This window comes from Nicotiana sylvestris, chromosome 9, assembly GCF_000393655.2.
Source record: "Nicotiana sylvestris chromosome 9, ASM39365v2, whole genome shotgun sequence".
In the NCBI taxonomy this organism is placed as follows: Eukaryota; Viridiplantae; Streptophyta; class Magnoliopsida; order Solanales; family Solanaceae; genus Nicotiana; species Nicotiana sylvestris.
Genome location: NC_091065.1, coordinates 114,906,946 through 114,928,206, shown reverse-complemented (window position 1 = coordinate 114,928,206; position 21,261 = coordinate 114,906,946). Strand labels below are relative to the sequence as shown.

General features: G+C 35.7%; 1 protein-coding gene across 1 annotated transcript; it reads right to left on the bottom strand.

Annotated features, from left to right (window-relative positions):
- Positions 1-84: 84 nt before the first annotated feature.
- LOC104211217 (alpha-N-acetylglucosaminidase) lies at positions 85-20,426 on the bottom strand. Its single transcript, XM_009760239.2, has 19 exons — positions 20,084-20,426; positions 19,424-19,497; positions 18,635-18,846; positions 17,526-17,647; positions 16,731-16,816; positions 15,502-15,596; positions 15,215-15,296; positions 14,537-14,643; positions 12,063-12,093; positions 11,199-11,316; positions 10,039-10,089; positions 7,569-7,678; positions 7,336-7,438; positions 7,046-7,144; positions 5,746-5,856; positions 4,998-5,260; positions 1,331-1,568; positions 563-641; positions 85-464 (listed from the first exon to the last, which is right to left on the bottom strand). The coding sequence occupies exons 1-19, from the start codon at positions 20,294-20,296 to the stop codon at positions 229-231; spliced, it is 2,430 nt and encodes an 809-aa protein (XP_009758541.1). The 5' UTR covers positions 20,297-20,426; the 3' UTR covers positions 85-228.
- Positions 20,427-21,261: the final 835 nt, after the last annotated feature.

Sequence of the window (21,261 nt, the reverse complement as noted above, 5' to 3'; positions counted from 1 at the left end):
ACCATTATTACCTGCAACTACAAACCTTTGAGAGGCATGCAACCACCTGCTGCGAAACTAGTAGATTAGGACCAGACCAATAAATTATTGTCACAGCCAACCACCCTTTCTATGAAAACACATCATCCACTGACAGAAAACAAAAGAATAACCAAAGGTATTATTGTACAATCATGAAAAAGTTTCCATTTCTGTTCATGTTTGATTATGGAAAAGGATAATCTCATCTCAACTGAAATATTTCTCAAATAGGGCAGTGGCAATAGCAAGGGCGTCTCCTTGTGCCTTCACAGGGTACAGCTCCGTACTTTCTTGCCACTTATTTGAATATGCTATCCACTCTTTTCTCCATTCCTCCAACTTGAAGTCCACTTTTTCTTTCAAGCTTTTAGAAAGGAGCTCGAAATATATTGATGCTCGTGGAAGATAGTATGCTTCCAATAAGCCACTCCAAAACTTGTTTGCTGAGTGAAGTAAAATATCAAAATGCTTCACAATTTTTACGCTATGAAGTAATAATAAAGAATACGAATAATGTGATGGAAAAGAAAAAAAAGCTTACCATAATCATGAAGTTGACTCTGATTGTACTTCGTGTTGTCGAACCACATAGTTATTTGTGTCCTAGCATTCCACTCGTACTAAAAATAAAAAAACTGAAGGATCAGTGGACAGTCATGAAGAACTCGTTACATTATTAATGTACGATGATTCATGAGACTGAACCTCATCAGACATGGAAAGTTTGTTTGAAACTCGGGATCAGTTGAAAAATAATAAATGAGAGTTTTTACTGGACGAGGATTACCTTATGTCACATTTTGCAAATCTCCTACTACTATTCATGCCATTTCCTTAAGCTGGAAAAATAACATCCTACTAATGTAATGGAAGGTGTTTTGTCTGAGCAAGCTTTTCTCCTGAGACGGATCATGGGTTGGTCCGATAGAAGGAGAGTAATAATATTTCTGATAAAAGAATGTAGCTTAATGATTTGAATCACAGAGAGGGCACAATTTGAAAGTCTAGTCGGGGGTTTACCATAAATTCCTAAATTATGAAACTAGATTACATACAAAGTCTACGACCAGCAAATGGTGGAGAAGCTACATTCACTTGCTTGGTTCTTTTCGTCGTCTGTTTTTCTATTATTCTACAAAGGCAAGGGACATGCTAAGACACTACCAGCTAAGTTATTTCAACTTAACAAACTCCACTCTCATTCTTCTTTTCCTGTTAAATCAAGTTACTCAAGTTGATAGAAGATACAAGAATCTTCATTTAGCTCTTCATAGAAATAAAAAAAGAATCTTCATTTAGCTGTTCTGACCTGCTTCTTCTCATCAGAATTCATAGCCAAATTTTGGGCACTCTCCAGCCACGTTCCAAGTAGAAAATTGTCATCAGCTGCTAGAAGCCTGTCAATGTCCTTGATGAGTTGAAGGAATTTCTGACTATGCTGACTCACTGCTTTAGCATCCTCCCGGCGGAAAGCAGATATTGCATCCAAGTAGACCTGGTTTGCAAGCTTGGAAAGTGACTGTCTGCTTAAATCCACCAAATCATATCTGTTGAAGCCAAATACATAAGTAGAGTGATTCTCACATTTCTGATCATTTTCATTGTGTGCATGAGAAGAATAACATTTTAGCACCTCCAGTGGATTTCAAAGTTGCAAGAATTTCATAGAGTTCAAGGTTTTACATTTTGACATTCTAATTTCTATTTAGCGAAGGGGAGCCTTGGAGCAACGGTAAAGTTGGTTTTGTGTGACCATAGGTCACAGGTTCGAGCAGTAGAATCCACCACTGAAGCTTGCATCAGGGTAGGCTGCATACATCACACACCGTTGGGATGCGGCCCTTCCCCGGACCTTGCATAAACGGGGATGCTTCGTGCACCGGGCTGCCCTTCTTTTAATTTCTATTTAGTATTCTCCCAATGCCTTTCTCTTTGTTAAGGAATTTTGAAGTTTCTCTATGAGTTATAACAATTACTCTCTCTATTCCATTTTATATCACAATCTTTCTTTTTGTTAGCTCCAAGAAGATTAACAACTTTCTATATCTGGAAACTCCTTTTTTTTAATTGACAATAGTGGTTGGGTCAGCTTGCACACAACTCAACTATTCCACCGGGCAGTGTTTTGGATAGCGTGTGGTGACAAATAGCGACGAGGGCCCGCTTCACTGAGGCGAGAGGCGCGCAGCGAAGCGCTCGCCTTTTTGATGTGAAGCGACAATTTATACAAAAAAATAAAATATTATATATATAACTAAAAACTCAATAACAATGATATATTAATAAATATATCAATTCACAATATGCAATTAATTCTACTCTATAACTGAAAAAGGAGGAAATTTCAGGTTTGAAGTTCTCTGCCTCTGCCTCTACAAAAACAGGGTGCACTACTGCTGCTCAATAAAAAACAGAGCAACAAAAAAAGAAGAAGAAGAGAAGACCAGAAGAAGAAAGAAGAAGAACGAAAAAAAAAACAGAGAATAAAAAGACTCTCTGTCCTTTTTTTGCTGCACTGTTGCTCGACAACAAACAGGCAAAAAATTAGAAAGATGAAGAGAAGATCAGAAGAAAAGAAAAACGAAAAAAAAAAAAACAGAGCAACAGACAGACTCTGTTCTGCACTGTTGCTCGGCAAAAAACAGAGCAAAAAAATAGAAAGAAGAAGAGAAGAAGAAGGAAAAAGAAGAAAGAAAGAGAGGAGAAAGAAGAAGAGAAGCTTACCTGGGCTGGGTGGAGGTTGAAGAAGAAAGAAACGTGAAATCACTGCAAGCCCTAATGTTTTAAGCCCTAATCTGCGCCTTTTTTCGTTCTTTTTTTCAAAAAGCGACGCCACAGCTCGCCTCTCGCTACACAAGCAGAGGCGCTCGCCTTTTACAATCGCAACGCAACAGAGGCAAAATAGCGCAGGCTGCTCGCATCGCCTCGCCTCACGCTATTAGCGCTGAGGCGAGCGCTATTTATAACACTGCCACCGGGCACCTACTATCTCCCCAACACAAGCACCAGATAACTCTACCCGCCAAGGATTAGGCAGATAAAAAGAAATCACCTAATGTTTTATGTCTCTTTGAGATTGATTTTCACCCACTTTATCGACTGTTATACAACACCTTTCGGACTTATATATCTGAAAACTCTTTATTATTAACATTCTCATTTTGTCTAAATAACATGCTCTCATGAAATTGACATGGTATATTGAAGACAACTAGAATATAAGGGTGCTTTTTTTTACATAATATATATTTAACTTGTATGTCAGCAATCTCTTATTTTCTCAAGCTCCGTTTCCAATAAAAAAATGTCATATAAATTGGAACATTGGTAGCAATTCCGACTAATCAGAAAGTCATGCCCTGTGATGTGAAAGACAATGGGAAGCCCACAAATGCATCAAATGGTCTTGAAAAATAGGTTTTCGAATTTGACTTGTATTACCCACTGCTTGAAATAGCATATATACACATCCCTGACTTTCCGTTTTTCATTTCTTCACGGGTTGTAAGTTCAATGGAAACAGTACTTCACAGTTAATAATTACTTATTAAAACGTTCTACTCCTTCCTCCCAGCTTAGATGTCACATTTGTTTAGAGACAACTATTAAGGAGAAGTTAGTGATTTATTATACTTGCGGAAAGTGGATTCTGTGGAAATGAAGTTGTCTTTACAAAAAAAAATGCAATCAATTTTTCTTGAAATTGAACTGTTCTCGATGTAATTATGGAATACATCTATAAAATATTGCTAACATACAGGATCATCCGGGATAGTGGCTCCTCAAAAATGTCACTTAACCAATAACTGGAATTTAGCTAAAAAAGTTTTTGTGATTCTTAAAAAGAATGGAGAACAATGAAGATATTATCCGATCGCGGGTTCCACTCAGAAAATTCCGAGCATAAAAGGAAGCTGCTAAAATCACTTTGCAACTGTTAAAAGAAATCCAATAAACAGAACAGATGCTTTCTTTTAAAAATCACATAGACCTGTTACTCAGACTATTTGTTGAAGATTTGCTTTGTTGCAATTTTTTAGCATAATAAGTTAGCTTAGTTTTAGGATGAATCTACTTTTTTGAATTTAAATTTCTGTTAGATTTTTTAGGTTTGTTGAGATATTTCAGATTTTTTGAATTCTTGTTATGCAGATTTTTCTGCATATTATGCTCTCAAGTTGGCTATTTAAAGCCTTCTATGTTTAATAAAAAAGAGAGACAATTTCAATCAATATTTTTAATATTCTTGCTGCCCCATCCTTTACAAAACCAACACTAATGGATCATTTTAAGTGTGCTGGAGGAGGACAGTACCATAGTTGAAGCTCTGATTGGCAAAGGGTAAAGCCAGCAGATGCAGAACATCAGGCGGTTTGTTTCTGATAGTTTGTTGAAGCCATCAGTCACACGTTATAATTCCGTACAAGAGGAGGGGCGTCTAGAAAGATACTTCACCAAGACTTTGCAAAAGAGTAGTGGCTTCTTGCATAGAAGCTGCTACTCACATTTGCAGTTTCCCTTGGAACACCAATGTCACCATTGTACAACACTTAGCTTTTTAGGGTGCTCTTAAAACAATATAAGTGGCTCTAATTTTTTTTCATTTCGATATCACTAAACTTGAGAATATCCTGGCGTGGATTGCGGGAACAAAAGAACCACTTATTTTTGGTAAGTTGCTTTTCTATTTTGCTAAACTATATAACATGTCTAGTGTTCTGGATTATGCCTATCCAATAGTAGTGTCTTCTTATGTGTAACAAAGCTTTCATGCAAATTTTTAAAGCTTCAACCAAATTGACAAATTTGGATCAACTTTAGTGATACAGATGCAGAAATTTTCTTATAAATATTAGTTTTCTTGCCCCGCTTTTTAAGAATTAGAATGAATAGTTGGATATAAATACAGGGTGCCTGCAATAAAGGGACTAAAAGTCATTTTTCATCACTTGTGTAAGGTCAGAATCAGCCTTTACCTATACGTGAGGCTTCCAGAAAGTTCTTTTCCTGCATCAATGAATAGCTGTAATGCCTTGATGACATCCTCTGTAGAATACCATAGGTGAGGCTTTGGTAGACTGGAGCTCTTTTCAAAGAAAAGGAACCGTCTGTTCCACTGGAACCCTGCAAGTTTTTGCATCCGATTCTGACTGGAACTATCAGTCCCCGAGATATCAGTTCCCGTCTTCCCTGAGGGGTCCCAGTCAGGGAATTCCACAATGTAGTCTTTGTTGTGATCCTACAACATTGCACAAGGTAAGGGGCCAGGGTGAGGAAAGAAACAAATGCCATTGACAAATCATGAAAGCTGGGATGTAAACATTTAGTGCTTCCAAAGAATTTTCTTTCAGATCATGGCTTTAATATATGATTTCTCTTTTCTCTTACGATTATGAAAGATATGCATTTTCTGTTGAAGAAAGAAATTAAGTCTGGACGTTCGTATAATGTTCACTAATAAGATGCTGAGAGATAAAATGAGCAGCTAATTGCATCATAGTTTTAGCTAGAAGCATATTGCCTAGTTATCAGTTCAACCAAAACATACACATGATCTAAACTGATGACTCCATAACAGCAATAATCTAGCATATATGGTATAATACCTTAGAAGCTCCAGAATATTATAAGTCCTGATATACAAAGACATGGTTATACCATTCTCCTTGGTATCACAAGATGCAGAATTAAATGCTTAAGCACTGACAGTTATGAAGAACTTACAGCTATTCCATCAGTGCAGTTGTAAATTGTATGATAAAGGATGTCCCAAGCAGCTTGAATTTGATCGTTCACTTTACCATAACGTCTGTGAGAATAGGATTTCAACCATCCCTATGCAGCAAAAGAAATAAATTCTGATGTGAGGACCGGCATTAAGAAATTTTCGCTTTAAAATGTTCCAATAAAAAGCCAAAAATATGAAGCATTAAAAAAGAGTTTTAGGAGATTAAACATAGGCGAGGCCAGCGAATATGAGTTTAAGTGACAAATCCACTGCTGCAGGCGTTTTTTAGAAGTTTTATTCAGACAATGTCCCTGTTTGCCTTTTTAATCACTAGTATAAATATCTTTTACTTTATCAAGGAGAAAAGAAGACAAATAGGCCGCTCCAATGGCAAGAGCACAACGTCCACCAAAGAGAGTTTGAAGTTCGAGTCAGAAAGGGAACAAAGTGAAAGGGCCACTGTTGACTCCTGGGCAGGGGGTTTAGGCCTTACGGGATAAGGTTTAAGTGACACAAACTTAATGCATGCTATTCAGGGTAGGGTTTACCATATTGAAATAAATTTAATAAGATAAGAAATGGCAAGACGCATTAAATACACACCGGTCAGCACAACTCAGGCTGCCTTTTGAAGTTGACACCAAAGATAATAAACAATATCATAGGCACAGATATAACATTAAAGATAATTAAGCCTAATTCCTATTTCTGCATTCATATAGAAAAAGGAATATAGCGACATGAGCCTTTGACAAAAAACGGATATGAACACAACAGAGAGTCCAATCTGTTCAAACTTCATCCTCAAGACACCGCTACTGCTTGTTTGGTGTAGCAAATAGTTTGTTAGCTCGAATATTTTTCCTAATATCAAAGTTAATCTCTACCTGTCTACCATTAAGATTGAAAATCATCTTTGGTCAAATCAACATATTTTACAAGGTTTGAAATATTTTGTAGTTAGTTAGTTACAAAAGATTGCAGGAGAAATTTATAAAAAAGCAAAAGAGCACAGCAAAGAAAAAGAAACAAAGAGTTCTTGACTGAAAGTTAATTCATTTCTATTTTTTTTAAGAAGAAAGTTAATTCACTTCTATAGGTTTTACACTTTTGTGTTCTAAAGTAAAAGTTTATCCTTTTGCAACAAACTTGTTGTATAACGAGCTTAGAAGGGATATGGTTAAAATAGAGAGGAGATTGAATTGAAAAGGCCCTTACAATAAAATGAACAAAAAATATCCTGTGGTGATAATTATCATGAATCCTAACGACTTCTAATTGACAATAGGTTGTTACCTGAAGTTGAAAATTATCCTCTCTAAATGCCATTTCGGACATCAGCTCATAGACTACCGGATTGTGTTCTATTCCTTCCATGCACATACCAACACCAACCTGCCGTAGAGCACCGAGCAAGAAAAGTAATTAGTAACGGACATTTGACAACTTAAGGAAATGGATTAAAAAAACTCAATTACATCACAATAGCATAAGAGGGATTTAAAATCATTAATAGTTTAAAACTCTGAATAATAACTTCAGAAAGAAAAAAGAAAAAAAGTTTTATGAAATGATAGAAATTTTACCATTGTTGAGTTCTCACTAGTACGGGCATCAATAGGACCAGAAGCCACTGCATCTAACACTCCATACATTTCAATATTGCCTCCAAAGTTGTGCAGCATACACCTTTTATATTTTGTTACAGTAACATTAGGGATAAAAATTAGTTGACATTCAAGCTTCAATAACAAGTGAAAATAACATTTCCAGAAACCAAACTATATACAGTTTTTTCCACATAGAATCCTCTGATTACCAGATATAAGGAGTGCCGTAGAATTGAGAGGATGATTTCCATATTGGTTTGACATCAGCAAATAGATCAAGAACTATCATCTTCCCGCGTGGAACAGAATGTAGAAGTGCCTGTTCAGAAGCAAAAAAGTTAAAATTATGCAAGAATAATCTATGTTAATTATAATGGGAAAAATAGGGGTGCAATGTTTCATTTTGTCGTTTTTGTTAATAAAGGGTGACTTTACAAATATGGCACAAATGAGGAGATCATTTTGTCCTCAAAACTGAGTATTTTATAGCATCAGAAGAATCAGTGCCTTCCAGTCACGTAGGTAACGTGAGCAATAAATTTCTTCTGAATAGGTAAGTAGTACCACGTAAATGACAGAAAACCTGTCAATCCCTTAGATGTTCAGAAAGTGTCATTTAGTACTATCTGAGTGCGCTGTATCAGTGAACAAGAAAAGCTCCCCATGGTATCCACTTTTGTAATGACCGACATCAAGAGTACGATGCTATAACATACCTTTTCTTTGATAAGTGATACTATCACATAACTAAAAAGGAGATAAAGAAATGTAAGAACCTCACACTCACATATACTTCAAATCATAGACATTCTATTTCTAATTTTCTCCTGATACATCTCACTCGGTGTTTCAGTGGATATATGCATATAACCAGTGGCAGAATCAGAAGCGCAGATGGAATTGCGCGTGGGCCAGTGAAATAGCATGAAGCATTTAGTAACACCTTTCTGAGTTGTAAGTTGTGAAAAAAATAAGAGGAGAAGAAATATAATGATAGTATCATAACTTGAGGAAAACAAGACACCTATATATATAGGTGTCAAACACTGTCCTAAATTGGACGATATGCAACTTAAAATAATCTGACATTCTAACACTAACACTTAAATTCTAACAAGCACCCTCAAACTGAAATGTGGGGAAATCAACTTGACTTCGTTTATTTTGTTAACACAGAAAATTAAATAACCACATAATAGTATTGCCAGGACAACTATCAGAAAATTTGCCAGAAAGTCGTCGTAAAAGTTGTGTCGAAGGGCCCCCAGGGCCTAGCTCAAGTGGCAAAGGGTGGTGGATTTGTGTCTTAGGTCACAGGTTCAAGCCCTCACACCATGCAAAGCAAAGCCTGGTATTTAAGTGGAGAAGGGTAGAGGGGCAGGCCCATTATCCACCGAGTTTCGAAGGCTGCGGTTGGTCCAAAGGATCGGCCCCAGACGGATTTCTCGGTCATCAAAAAAAAAAGTTGTGGTCGAAGGAATCTCGATGGAAAAGTTTTGATTGCCAAAAACTCGACGAGAAGTACATAAGAAAGTGACTGGGGTAGTAGGCGCAAAAGGCAGTTTCACCTCAACGGCAACCAAAGAAAGAGGCATTGGCTTAGTCTCACTATTTTCAAATTTTTCCGGCAATCTTTCGGCCAACTTCTGTTTATCAGCAACCACCTGGTTTTGTTGCTTAGGGGGAGTCCATGGCCTTGTATGACGAATGATCAGCTTGCATATATTTTCACCAAGTCCCTCACTGGTCCTCTTATTAGTTACATATGTAACAAGCTCAGTACATATGATTTGTATGCACCGGCTTGAGGGGGAGTGTTAGATAGTTATGTGTAAATAGTCTTAATCCCATATGTAGTAGGAGTAGAATATGTCCTAGTCCAATATGTAGTAGGAGTAGAATATGTCCTAATCCCATATGTAGTAGGAGTAGAAGATGTATTATATATACGGCTCATTGTATCATTGTTAATAATAGATTTTTCTCCCGTGCATTCTCATAGGTGCCACCAGAATGATAATTAAAATATGCACTGTCACCGGAAAGGGAGCAGTGCGCTGAAACAATCATCAGATAACCACAAAAGAATTACCAGAGAAGAGGCACAGTGCCACTAAAGCAGTCACAGAAAATAGGTGTGGTGACCCCAAAATGATCGCCAGAGTGATCACCAGAAATAGGAGTAGTGCCTCCAGAACAATAGCCAGAAACAAATAAGAATAGGTAAACTATGAAAAGAGTGTTATAAGATTATGAAAAGAAAGAAAAACTTTGCCCCTGCAGAAACATAAGATTGCCATCCACTAAGCACAAGGACAGAAGCTACTTGGGTCTCAACTAAAACTGCAGAGACTGATACCATGTGAGAAAATAAGAGAAGAGAGAAATGTATTGATGACTGGATAATTTGAAGACAAGACAAACCTATTAATAAGTATCAAATCAAATACATATGATATTATCAAATGTCAGACAATATATAACTTAAGAATTTATGATAAAAAAAATAACTTAAGAATTTAATATTGTAACATTCTAACAATAACACTCGACATTGTAACTCAACTCACAAAAAATTATGAAGCAATAAATGGATATACTAACTGAAAGTACAAAATGACATGGCGGTCTGACCGTATCATAAAAGGAAATAAGATTAATTTCTCTACAGAACTGTACCTCCATCTGCGGTGACTTCCAGTATTTGGAATCAGAGTAAAATAGCCAACCCTGCATATTGCCAATAAAATAGAAGTTCGTCATGACTTCATGCAGCAATCCAGAAACACAAAGCTAACTTTTAGTGTAGACTAGAGAAAAGAGATCAAACGCAAGAAAATTTCATCTCAAGGCAAATATTTATACAAAAGTCAATACCAGGTGAATAGATTCATTGACAAATGAACTCTCATTCACCACAAGATTCAGGCCTAACGATATAATAATCCATCTGCAGTTTGCTAAAAACTAACGAAAGAAAATCTCCTGTTATTGATTCAACTTTCACTTCAAGCTACTTGGATCCAGGATTCACATGCATAATGATATTTTGTAGAAGTAACAACACAATGAACCAGTAAACTCCTGAGATCAAACTTAAACTCGGGACAATTTGAGCTAAAATGTTAAAAGTATGAGAAACCAGCTAGCTTCAAAGCCTTCCAACAAAACAAAATTTTTCCGTAAAAATGATCCCATCTAAGCACTAACTTGATTAATAATACAGTCCCAGCAGTCAATGGCACTCTGTTTCCTGATAAGGTAAATACAGTCAATGGCACTTAAATCCAGAAATTCCTTGAGAAAATTCATGAAATAAACCATAAAAATGTACTGTCTCAAATTGGTTAAAATAGCAAGGATTCACACCTTGTAAATATAAAAAGTATCTTGATCCCTATAACTACATAAGTAGGAGATTTCTAGGGATGTAATTAGGTGTTTTTCCTTTTTTTTTTTTTTTTTTTTGTTTCCCACCCGGTGTCCGGTACCCGCATTGGAGCCCGACTATATCCGGATTCGCGCCGCGTAGGGCCCCATTCGGGGGGAAGCTCTCCCTATCAAGGATTTTTCCATACCCAGGTGTTTTTCCTTTCTAGATTACGTGTAAATACTAATTAAATCCCAATGGTGAACTCACGTTTCTTATGTTTTTAACTTCCAAAACATTTTTCTATACTACTAGTTTTAAGATGCCAAAAATTAACAACAGATCACAATAGAACTCAATTAATGCTACATATTATTACCTTATAAAAAATTAATAACAATAATACTAGATATCATTGAACAAATCAGTAGCCAAGTAAGAGTATTAGTGGTAAGAATAAGAAGTATACTTGCATCAACCACACCGCATTGTTATCTGCTTTTGACATTGCTTTGTACACAGCAGAGCCGAGAGATGAAATATATGTCGGATCATCAGTAGGTGGAGTATTCTCATTGAAAGTATCACTGTATAAACATGCCAGTTCTCAGATTTTGAGTGAAAATTTTTATTTGCCTGTTCTAGGCTCTAAGAATAATCCTTGACTGGAAGTTAAAAGAATTCAAAATTTGATGCCCTAAAACAACCATATGAGATCCCTACGCTGGGCATTAATGTCAACATCAAGAAGTTTTCGACTTATTCAGCAAGACCCTGTTACAAGTTCCACCATTTATGTTCTGATAAAAAAGAGTTGTGACTCTCCCTTCTTAAATGGATCATCTAGGAGGAGAGATTAAGCTTAAAGAAAAAAGAGAATAGTATTACTAGTACTTGCTGCAAAAAAGGTGATGTTCATACATTTAAGGGTATAAAAAAACAAGTAGGACAATTGTCTTTTAAGTTATAAATCTTTATAGCCCCACATCGCTCCTAATCACATTAACTGAAGTTTCAGTTCAATAAATAGAGTCAGACAGGAAGAGCAAACAATATATAAAAGATACGAGCAATAAAATCAACTTTTCCAGGCTTTAAAAAGTAAGAAGCCTTCAAACATACTTTGTTAGAGCCTAGAAGAGAAACAATTTGTCACCTGCTTTAGGCGTTTATATAAAACCAGATAATAAGCAACATGCATTTGTAAACAAGATCAAAGTGATTTTTTTTTTTTTTTTGATAAAATAGATCAAAGTGAAATACTTGAAACTGCTTGCGAATTCATTGTACTTAATTAGGCCAGATGAAGTAGTTTAGTGGAATGATGGACTACCAGTTGTAAATATCGGTGATGTCTCCGTATTCTGCAGTGAACATAAGAAACATGAATCACAAAAGAGTCAGTTGAGATCAAACAGGAAATATACAATTATAGGCTGCAAAACATTAAAGTTTTTTTTTTCCTCAAAAAGATGTCCAAACAAACTGTTGAAGACATAATTAAGTAAATAAAAGTGTGCACTCTCTAACAGCTTAAGCTTTTAAATGAGATGGTGTCACACTTAAACATGGTATCAGAGCAGACAGAGGTCCTAGGTTCGAGTCTCACCGCTATCCAATATCAAAAAAAAAATTCACGTGCTTGGCTCATTAAAAAGAATCAAGCCCGCACGTAAGGAGGCGTGTTGAAGACATAATTAACTAAATAAAAATGTGCACTCTCTAACGGCCTAAGCTTTTAGATGAGATGGTCACACATTTCAACAATATAGATAATGATTCATGAACTACAACCAACAATATGACTGCATCAATGAAATTGAGAATTTGCATCACACCCAATCCCCTGTAAATATGAACATCACAATGAAACTAGATCTACTACACCATATGTGCTTTGCCTTCTTCCTAGGTCGGATGTATTTGATCCATTAAAGCACCTTATAATGCAGTTCAACTAAAATATAGGCACTGAGAGAGAGGGAGGGAGGGAGGGAGGGAGGGAGGGAGGGAGGGAGCGAGAGAGAGAGAGAGAGAGAGAGAGAACTAGATGCTGAAAGTTGTACTAGTTGAGGCATTGGAATTAAATCGCCGGTTTCATTTTATTTTCTTTTTCTCGTGAAAGGAGGTCCCAAGTGGAGCAGAATTGTCAGCAAGTAGGAGCTCACTATACTGAGCTTACTTTTCTTTTGGGGTGTCAAGTGAAAGGACCATATTTTACAATATTCACACACTACCAGATTGCAAAAACTAGCAACCTCTAGCACATACTATCAATGAAACAGCAATATTCAAGTATTTTGAGCTTAATTGAAGTCATCAATGATCATAAAAGTCTAATGGTATATCAATTATCGGCAGGACCACCACCCTCGTCGGCTTTCTGATACTTACGCCAAGATGTTTTCTCCGTCAAGAGGTGTCTGTCAGAATAGAAAATGCATCAAACATATGCTTCCCCCCTCCCTACAATGTTATTCAAATTTAACTTAAGTGCATTATCAAAACCATAAAATCATATCAGATTTGTTGCTCTGAGAATGGTTATGAGTGTCAAGGATAGAAGGAAACAATTACACTTGAAAATGAAAATAGAAAAAAGAGGACAGAAGCCACATTTTAGATAAGCTTTCATTAGGCAGTGACTGATAAAATACAAGTGCTAATTGTTAAACTCATGATTTTAAAGGCATAAATACAAAGCATGCCATCCTCTTATTTTGGAGTGAGCGTACAAATGGGGAAATGCTGAAAACTGGACTCATGTTATATGACTAGCAGAATCCAGTAGAACAGTAAATACCAAACTCAAAAATCCTCACTAGGAACAAACCCATGCTCCCATCAAAAATAATAACAGACTGACAGAATACAACTCCAGAAGTAACATAGCACGGATCCAACATAAAGGTCCTAATTCCCTGGGAACGGACATGCAGTCAGGGTCAAACAAGTTCATCTTGCTGGAAAAATACTTATTCAAGTGCTTTCCATTTGTCGCTTTTCTAAAGAAGTGCTCACTCATGTGCTTGTCATGTATGTGAATTTTGCCTTTCTATAAGCTTCATCATATTTCTGTGTTCTACATGTACCAGGTAGGCAAGAGTATGTCAATGACTATGTTAAAAATTCCCTTCCATTCCTTGCATATCTTAACTTAATTTAACTATCGCTGTCATTACCAGGCATATTTTAGCAGATTTAACAGGCTATTCTAAATCTGCTCTCTATGAGTAGTATTTATACGTTTAGAAAATAAATAGAATTTCTAATATTTTTATTTGTATTAGCATAATATTGGCATGAGATGAGTTTAAATGGGTTACAATGGTTACTGAGGATTCAAATAGCCGAGCCCAACTTGTTTGAGATTGGGACGTAGTTGTTGTACTAGGATATTCTAAGTTGGAAAAGTTGCTTGCAACAATGTGGAAACCTGAGTTTTCCAAAGCTTGTGCAGTGCCATCTCTGCATACTGTCTTCTCCTCAATATTTTACAGTTATAAAGCTGTGGGGAACTCATTGGTTTCCCCAGTGAAGTGTAGTGGTCATGTAATTTCTTGTTTATTCTAGTTATTTCCATTAGTTCATTTAACATAGAATTGAAAACAGAAAAGTGTGATATCTTAAAAAGCTTTGGCTCCTCAATGTTCTATGTTCAAAATGAAAAAGATAAAGCACTAGAACAAGAAAAAAAAGAGGTTAGTCTAAAATCCTTTTACATTTTTCAAGACCAAAAAACTTTTGTCTGTAGTCTGTTTATTAAAGGCAAATCCTTTTCAACTGAAGGACAGAAGTATAACTCACCCTCAATCTGTTTCCGGATAAATGCCTCTCCAATTTCAATAAATAAAGGATCGGAAGGGGCAAGGAGAAAAGTACAACACCATCGAGGGTCACCATTAACAGTGTTCCTAAGAAAAGTATAAACTCCATCAGGTTCAAAACAAACAAATCTTCCCAGTATCTGACAATAAAATTTTCAGCCAAGTTAGATGTACTTTCTTAGGGAGCACTTCAGAAACAAGAAAATTTTAAAATTACCAGGGATAGAATTTTTACTTTCAGAAACAGAAAGCTAAGTGAGTCCTTAATACTTCTAGCTCTTCAATACAAGAAAGGTTAGTCGGAATTCGTACATTGCTCTATACGAATTTAAAATTGGAAAACTATCGTTCTTTCTCAGATTATAGAAGAGAAGTTGGTCAAAAACTAGGAGGGTGGAGGAAAGAAACTAAAGGACGCATCTCACTAGCTGTCATAAGCTTATCATCTAACGAACATCACAGAAATCGAACTTTGTTTAGAAACATGTTGAAGAAAAATTCTAAAACTTAGCATGGAGAGTGAAGTGAAGGGAAAGAAAGAGATTGTGAAATATTTTGCATATCCTCAACATAAAAATAATAGAAAACAATGTTATGAAAAGGATCAGCAAGATGGAAATGTACTAATTGAGACAACAAACTTCAAAAATTGACATACCAGTCTCCAAGTCTTGTAATATTTGCAGACGGGAATATCTTTTTTAATGCAGCTGGAACATTTCCAGAGAATGATGGAAGCACTAGCAGCCATTGGAGAAAAATGAAGACAAGAAAATTAGTTTGAGCAATCACATTGTGAATTGAAGAAGTAAATAACAGAAACACCTTCAACTTAATTAAAACACCGGGCTACAAGAAGCCATGGTCTGCTAATCAGAATTCGAACATAACAAAGAAAGAAAAAATTGTTGAAAGATTCCTTTGAAACTAAAAACAATGGCATACCTGGGGTCATGCCCAACTCTCGCATCCGAGATAATATCTGTTTCTGCAATGCTAACTGAATATTTAACCAGTTTTGAGATAAAGGTCCACCCCATCTGCAGTGCAATATAGATTTGGAGTGTAAATATCCAAAAATGAAACAAAATAAGATACAGAGAGCAATCCACAGCAAACTTTGAAGCATAGATACCATGAGAAATGTAATACAAATAGGGATGAATTTAGTCGCATCTGCTGTACGAACAAGTTAAAAGTGCAGATAAGGACCCAAGGATGTGGCCAAGTGGTTAATGAAGTGGGTTGAGAACCTGAGGTCTTAGGTTCAAATCTCAGAGGAGACAAAAACACTAGGTGATTTCCTCCAATCTGTCAAGCCTTGGTGGATAGAGTTACTAGATACCTGGTGGGAGGTAGCAGGTAGCTCGTGGAATTAGTCGAGATGCGTACAAGCTGGCCCCGACACCACAATTATAAAAAAAAAAGTGTCGCTAAAGATGCATGCTTTCATCTTCATCCTCAAAAAAATACGAACTCTAACGAGGAAAATGTCGGATTGTGTTAAGACAACTAATCCTCGTGAGGGTAAAACATGACACCTGGTCTTTCTTACCTCAACATAGAAATGGTAAGACACAAATAGCAAAGGACAATAGGCAGCTAGGGAAAAAGCATGGAGAAAATCAGTTTAGCTTTGCAAAAAATTGAGGCACAAACAATTCTTCAAGCTCTTATAACATTGGTAAAAAATGGACCTCACATATGATTCCCATCTCAAAAAGAATCTACTAAGAACAAGAGGCCACAATAGGATGGAAAATTTTATTAGACGTAGCCTATCCCTGTTGGCCGTCCAATCATATGAGAAGGATTGCGTGCATCAATCAGATGACAAGTAAATTTAGAATTCATTATAGATCTTATAGGCGAGCTAAACTCACTCAGATGTGGCTGAACAGCCTAAGATAGGCCTGCTTTAACACATCTGAAATATCCTCCTTTCCTAGGTACTGAACCCTTTAACTTTGAGCACCATATACCGAAGTTCAAAGTCAATTTACCGCATGACATTTAAATCACAAAATCTTTACAACATATATGCCCTGGTCTCACAAGATACCTGAACCAGATAACATTTGTTACAACATACGGTTTACCAGCATTTGTTGTGGCTGGAAAAGCCCTTGATTGAAAAGACAAGTTAGATATAAGGGACGGGTTATGGTACTCACGCATGTAGGTTTCCCATGCGAGCCCAAGCCAGGAAGGCAGGTCCACCAAAGAAATCATTTAGATCTTGAGTAGTAATATTATAATCCTGATCATAAACAAACATGAATCAGAAAGTGCTTATAAGCATCTAATGAAGCTTCTTATAAAACCATATCAGGCTGTATCATGAGCGACAACTAATCAAGCACTATGGTATTTGTCTCCTACGCACCATCAGTAATAAGAACCCCAAGGTAAACATCAAGCAGATATAATCTCTGTAGCAACATAAGATATGGACATAATGACCATAAAAGAACTAGGAAAGTAACATTAAGAAGATATTGGCACATTGCTTTTCAGCACCAAATAAAATAGCCAAGAATTAATAGCATGAAGGGATGTATTTTCAGTAAATTTCAGAGAAAATTGCTGCATTCTAGGAGAACAAGATTTTACCTGATGGCATATGAAACCTTAACTACTCGGCACAAAAACTAAACATTTTAATCAACAAACTTTATCTGAAATAAAGCCCAAGTACTGGCCTACTTCATAGAGGTAGATTCAATAAAGAAGTGCTAAGTTTAGCAATATAGAAACAACGCATATGTTAGCAGAAAGAAAGGTTTATAGCATCTGTACTACCACAACTGATTCGGTTAACATATACAAACTCATGCTCTTGCTCAAAGGTATCAAACAGCTTGTATGACTTTCCTCATTCGAATATCAGGCAGAAATTGCCATGGCAACAGCCATTTGGCTCTAAATTAAGCTAGAGGAACCCACAAAATCCAAAGCTATAAGAATACCAAGAAAACTTTTTGCCAGATAGCTTCTTGCCCCGTAAACGCTAAAGGTAAGTTGATTCCTTGAAGTGTCATCCAATCTATTTCTTTCTCCCACCTTTGCCAATCCCACCAAACAAATGAATCTGCATGGAAAAGTAGTAATATGCTAAGCTGTTACACTAGCAGCATCTCAAAAACCAATAAAAAGTAGAAATATGCAAAGTTGTTATACCAGCAGCATCTCAAAAAATACCAACAGTAAACATCCATAAATAGAAAACTAATGATTCTCCTAATGCCGACAGAGTAGAGTTATCAAGTAAAAGGGTTTTCAATCAGTCTCAACTCAAATCTGAACAGCTTAAACCTACTGGAATAGTTCAGAAAAAAGGCTGAATTCAAGAGGTATCTACAGCTCTATAACTTATTATAAATGCTTTGATATATGAACTTAACATTCTTGATAGATATGACTTCAATGTCAAACTCCTGATAAGTTGTCCATGACCAGAGTAAGACTGATTACAGCCTTAGAAAAGATAAGGATGAAAAACAGTCAACAAGATCTGATTTTCTTCTGTATTTTGCTCTTTGGGCATCATCTTCTAATAGGTTTGGGCACAAGAGAGCATTTACTGAGAGAACCTTGGTATTGCACAAGATATCCAAATGAAAGCCCTCAAACACCACATGAATAACATACAAATAATATGTGGCTTTAGCAATGCACAAATATGCGGAGGAGGATTGAGGAACATCGTGAATTGTAGTTTCATCGTCCTATTATCAGATGAGAAAAGGACTGAGATCTAAAGAGGACAAGGAATAATCACTAGAAAAGAATAGCAAAAGAAGGCATCAATATTGCTAGCACAAACACAGTGAAATTACAGTGATATAAGGCTTTCAAACAGGATATCAGAAGATAGATGCTCAAACTGTAAAAATCAACTAAATACCGCATTATGTTCCCCATTATTTATGTATTGAGGGCATACCTATTACTAGTATTTCGGTGATGGTGCATTTTTTGCTGCACTTTAATATGAGACAACAATTTATGCATAAAAGGTTTGGGGGGGGGGGGGGGGAAGAGAAGGGGAGAGAGAGAGAGAGAGTTGTATTCTTACAGCTGGATGTGACGACATTTTGATAGTAGTTCCATGGTACTGGCCGTTGGATCGTCACTCCATCTGCTTCTACAAGAGGCAGTGATCCTGGCTTGGGAACTGAAGCTAACTGAACACCCCCTGTCTTGTCCCATGAAATATGAGCACCACACCTATACTTTAAATACCAGTGTAACCCCGATGTGATTTCAACGGCTGTAGTTCCTTGAATCCTAAGAGAAAACAAATCAAAGATAGATTCATCACCTAATTTAAGCCTCTTTTAGACAATATTGGTTGAAGCAGAACTAGACGTGCAGCCACAACATGTTCAACTGTATCTATGCACAGGATAACAAAGTTTTAAATATTTTAATTTTGTCTTCTATTTTAACAAGAAAATCTGGACAGATGCCAAAAGAGGCTAAGGCAATCAACTGTCAACCCTTAAGAGTTAAGACATAAATATATCATGTTCCAAAGCTCGTACTAAAAATGAAGAGTGCCAATTGACATCAACAAACTAATCTCTTTAAGAACTTTGCAACAAACTTGTTCAAACACTTTGCAGCCACCTGGTACGGCGGCAAAGTTGGCAATATTATGAACCAAGGACTTAGACCAAACAATAACTAACTAAACAATGTGCAACTGGAAGAAGTAAAATTAGGAGTATCAACAGTCATTGCCTGCTTAAAGGAAAATACAAATTTTCTACAATAAAAAGAACATAAAACTTTTAGCAATCAGAGAGCAGTAGATGTCAAAAAGTGTAACATAATGAGATCCTATAACCATTCGTTAACATACAATATCTCAGGTGAATTTCTGCTTGAAACCTTGTAATTGGTTATACGAAAGCAGCTTCTTCCACCACAAAGATCCTACATTTACATATAAAATGTCATGTATAAATTGCAAATAGTCAACTAACAAGTCAGTTTGGCGAGAATAAAATGCAGCTATAGCAACAAAACTATAAGAATATAAAAGATCCTAACTTACAGCAGCCTAAGACGACACTTCAACATCATTAGACAAAAGAAAAATTAAGAATAGCCACTCAAATACAATTTCTGACCTTATACTTATTCAAGCAAGGATATTGTATCCTATACACACAGTGATCATAAAAGTAAGGACCATTTACCAATTTTTTTGGTACTAACAAGTGTTACAATAATAATTTCTTCCCAAAATTTGTGCTGCCGGTTTTGAACTTATTAGTGAACCAATTAATAGTTCACACAAAGGGCATATACTGATGTCATTTGTGTTTATAACTAAAACAGTTAAGCGGTTCTTCAAAAATATGATGTTACTTCAACAATCTTGAGCATTTATGGATTAAACCAAGAAAAACAGTAAACTTTAAGTTACAGACATAGTGAATTACCAATTCCTAAACAAAAAGGGAATAAATGGGAGAGACCCATAATTTGAAAAACCAAGGAGATAATTGTTCAGTACCTTGGAAACAATCTTAAATTCAAAGCTGTGCAAATGGGCAGGAAGTAGCCTCTGCAAAACACCCTTAGCTGCAGATTCTTGCACTATTGGTGGTGCCTCTTTGCTATGCAAACGCCTCAGCACAGACTCTATAGCATCTGATTCTACTGCTGATGATTTACAAAGAAACACAGAAAGAATTGCAAGTAGAAACCAAAACTTCAGATTTACCATACTTTTCTTGAATTGGAGCTTAAGAAACGAGTCTAATTGTTGTTGATCATATAATGTTAATTTGAATAACAAAGGGTAGACTGTTTAATTTGTGTCTCTTTTTTTTTGGTAGGTTTTTGGCTAAGAACATTTGGAGTTTTCAAGTTAAGGTTTACTAATATGGGAATCTCAACATTGTATAATTAGACCCATTTGGAGATAATTTTATTTTAGTTGGTTCCTCAAGTGATGATCTTTTTTCTTTCTTTTTTTTTTTTGGCTGGGGATTTAGAGGATAATTCTAATGACAACGCATCATTTGGTTATATAATCAAATTGCCTACTAGATGTGACGAGAAGTAGGAAGTCAAAAAGTTGTAAAGAAAAAAGAATCAATCAACTCAAAAAGTCATTGTTTCATCTATAACAACCTATTGCATTCAGAAGTCATAATTTTTTAAATTTTGGATTGACAAATAACTATTTTACCCTCTAAATTATAAATATTTATTATTATTATTATTATTTTAACTTTTTAGTATTAACAAAAAAAATCAAAAATTTATTTACATAATTCAAAATGAAAGAAAATAAAGATTGTAAAATATATATTCCACGCACGTAATATAAAAATAATTATTTAAATAAAGGTACTTTTATAATATACATTATATATTCTTGAAAATTATACTCAATTATATTATTATGTTTCTACCAACTTTTCGACGACACAAAGTTATGTCACCGGAAAGCAGGGACTATCTGTCTAGGATAAAATATGATATGTTAAGTCGTGCAGGGAATAAATATAATTGAGCATAATTTTCAAGAATATATAATATATATTATAAAAATACCTTTATTTAAATAATTATTTTTATATTACGTGCATGGAATATATATATTTTACAATCTTTATTTTCTTTCATTCTGAATTGTGTAAATAAACTTTTGAATTTTTGTTGTTATACAAAATTATTATTACT

Bases quoted from the DNA above. Each gene is read 5' to 3' on its own strand.
- LOC104211217 (XM_009760239.2), bottom strand. From the start codon at position 20,296: ATGGTAAATCTGAAGTTTTGGTTTCTACTTGCAATTCTTTCTGTGTTT. The intron at 10,090-11,198 runs GTATACTTCTTA...GGCAATATGCAG, and splicing joins ATGCGGTGTGGTTGATGCAA to GGTTGGCTATTTTACTCTGA. The intron at 7,679-10,038 runs GTACAGTTCTGT...GCTTCTGAACAG, and splicing joins GGAAGTCACCGCAGATGGAG to GCACTTCTACATTCTGTTCC.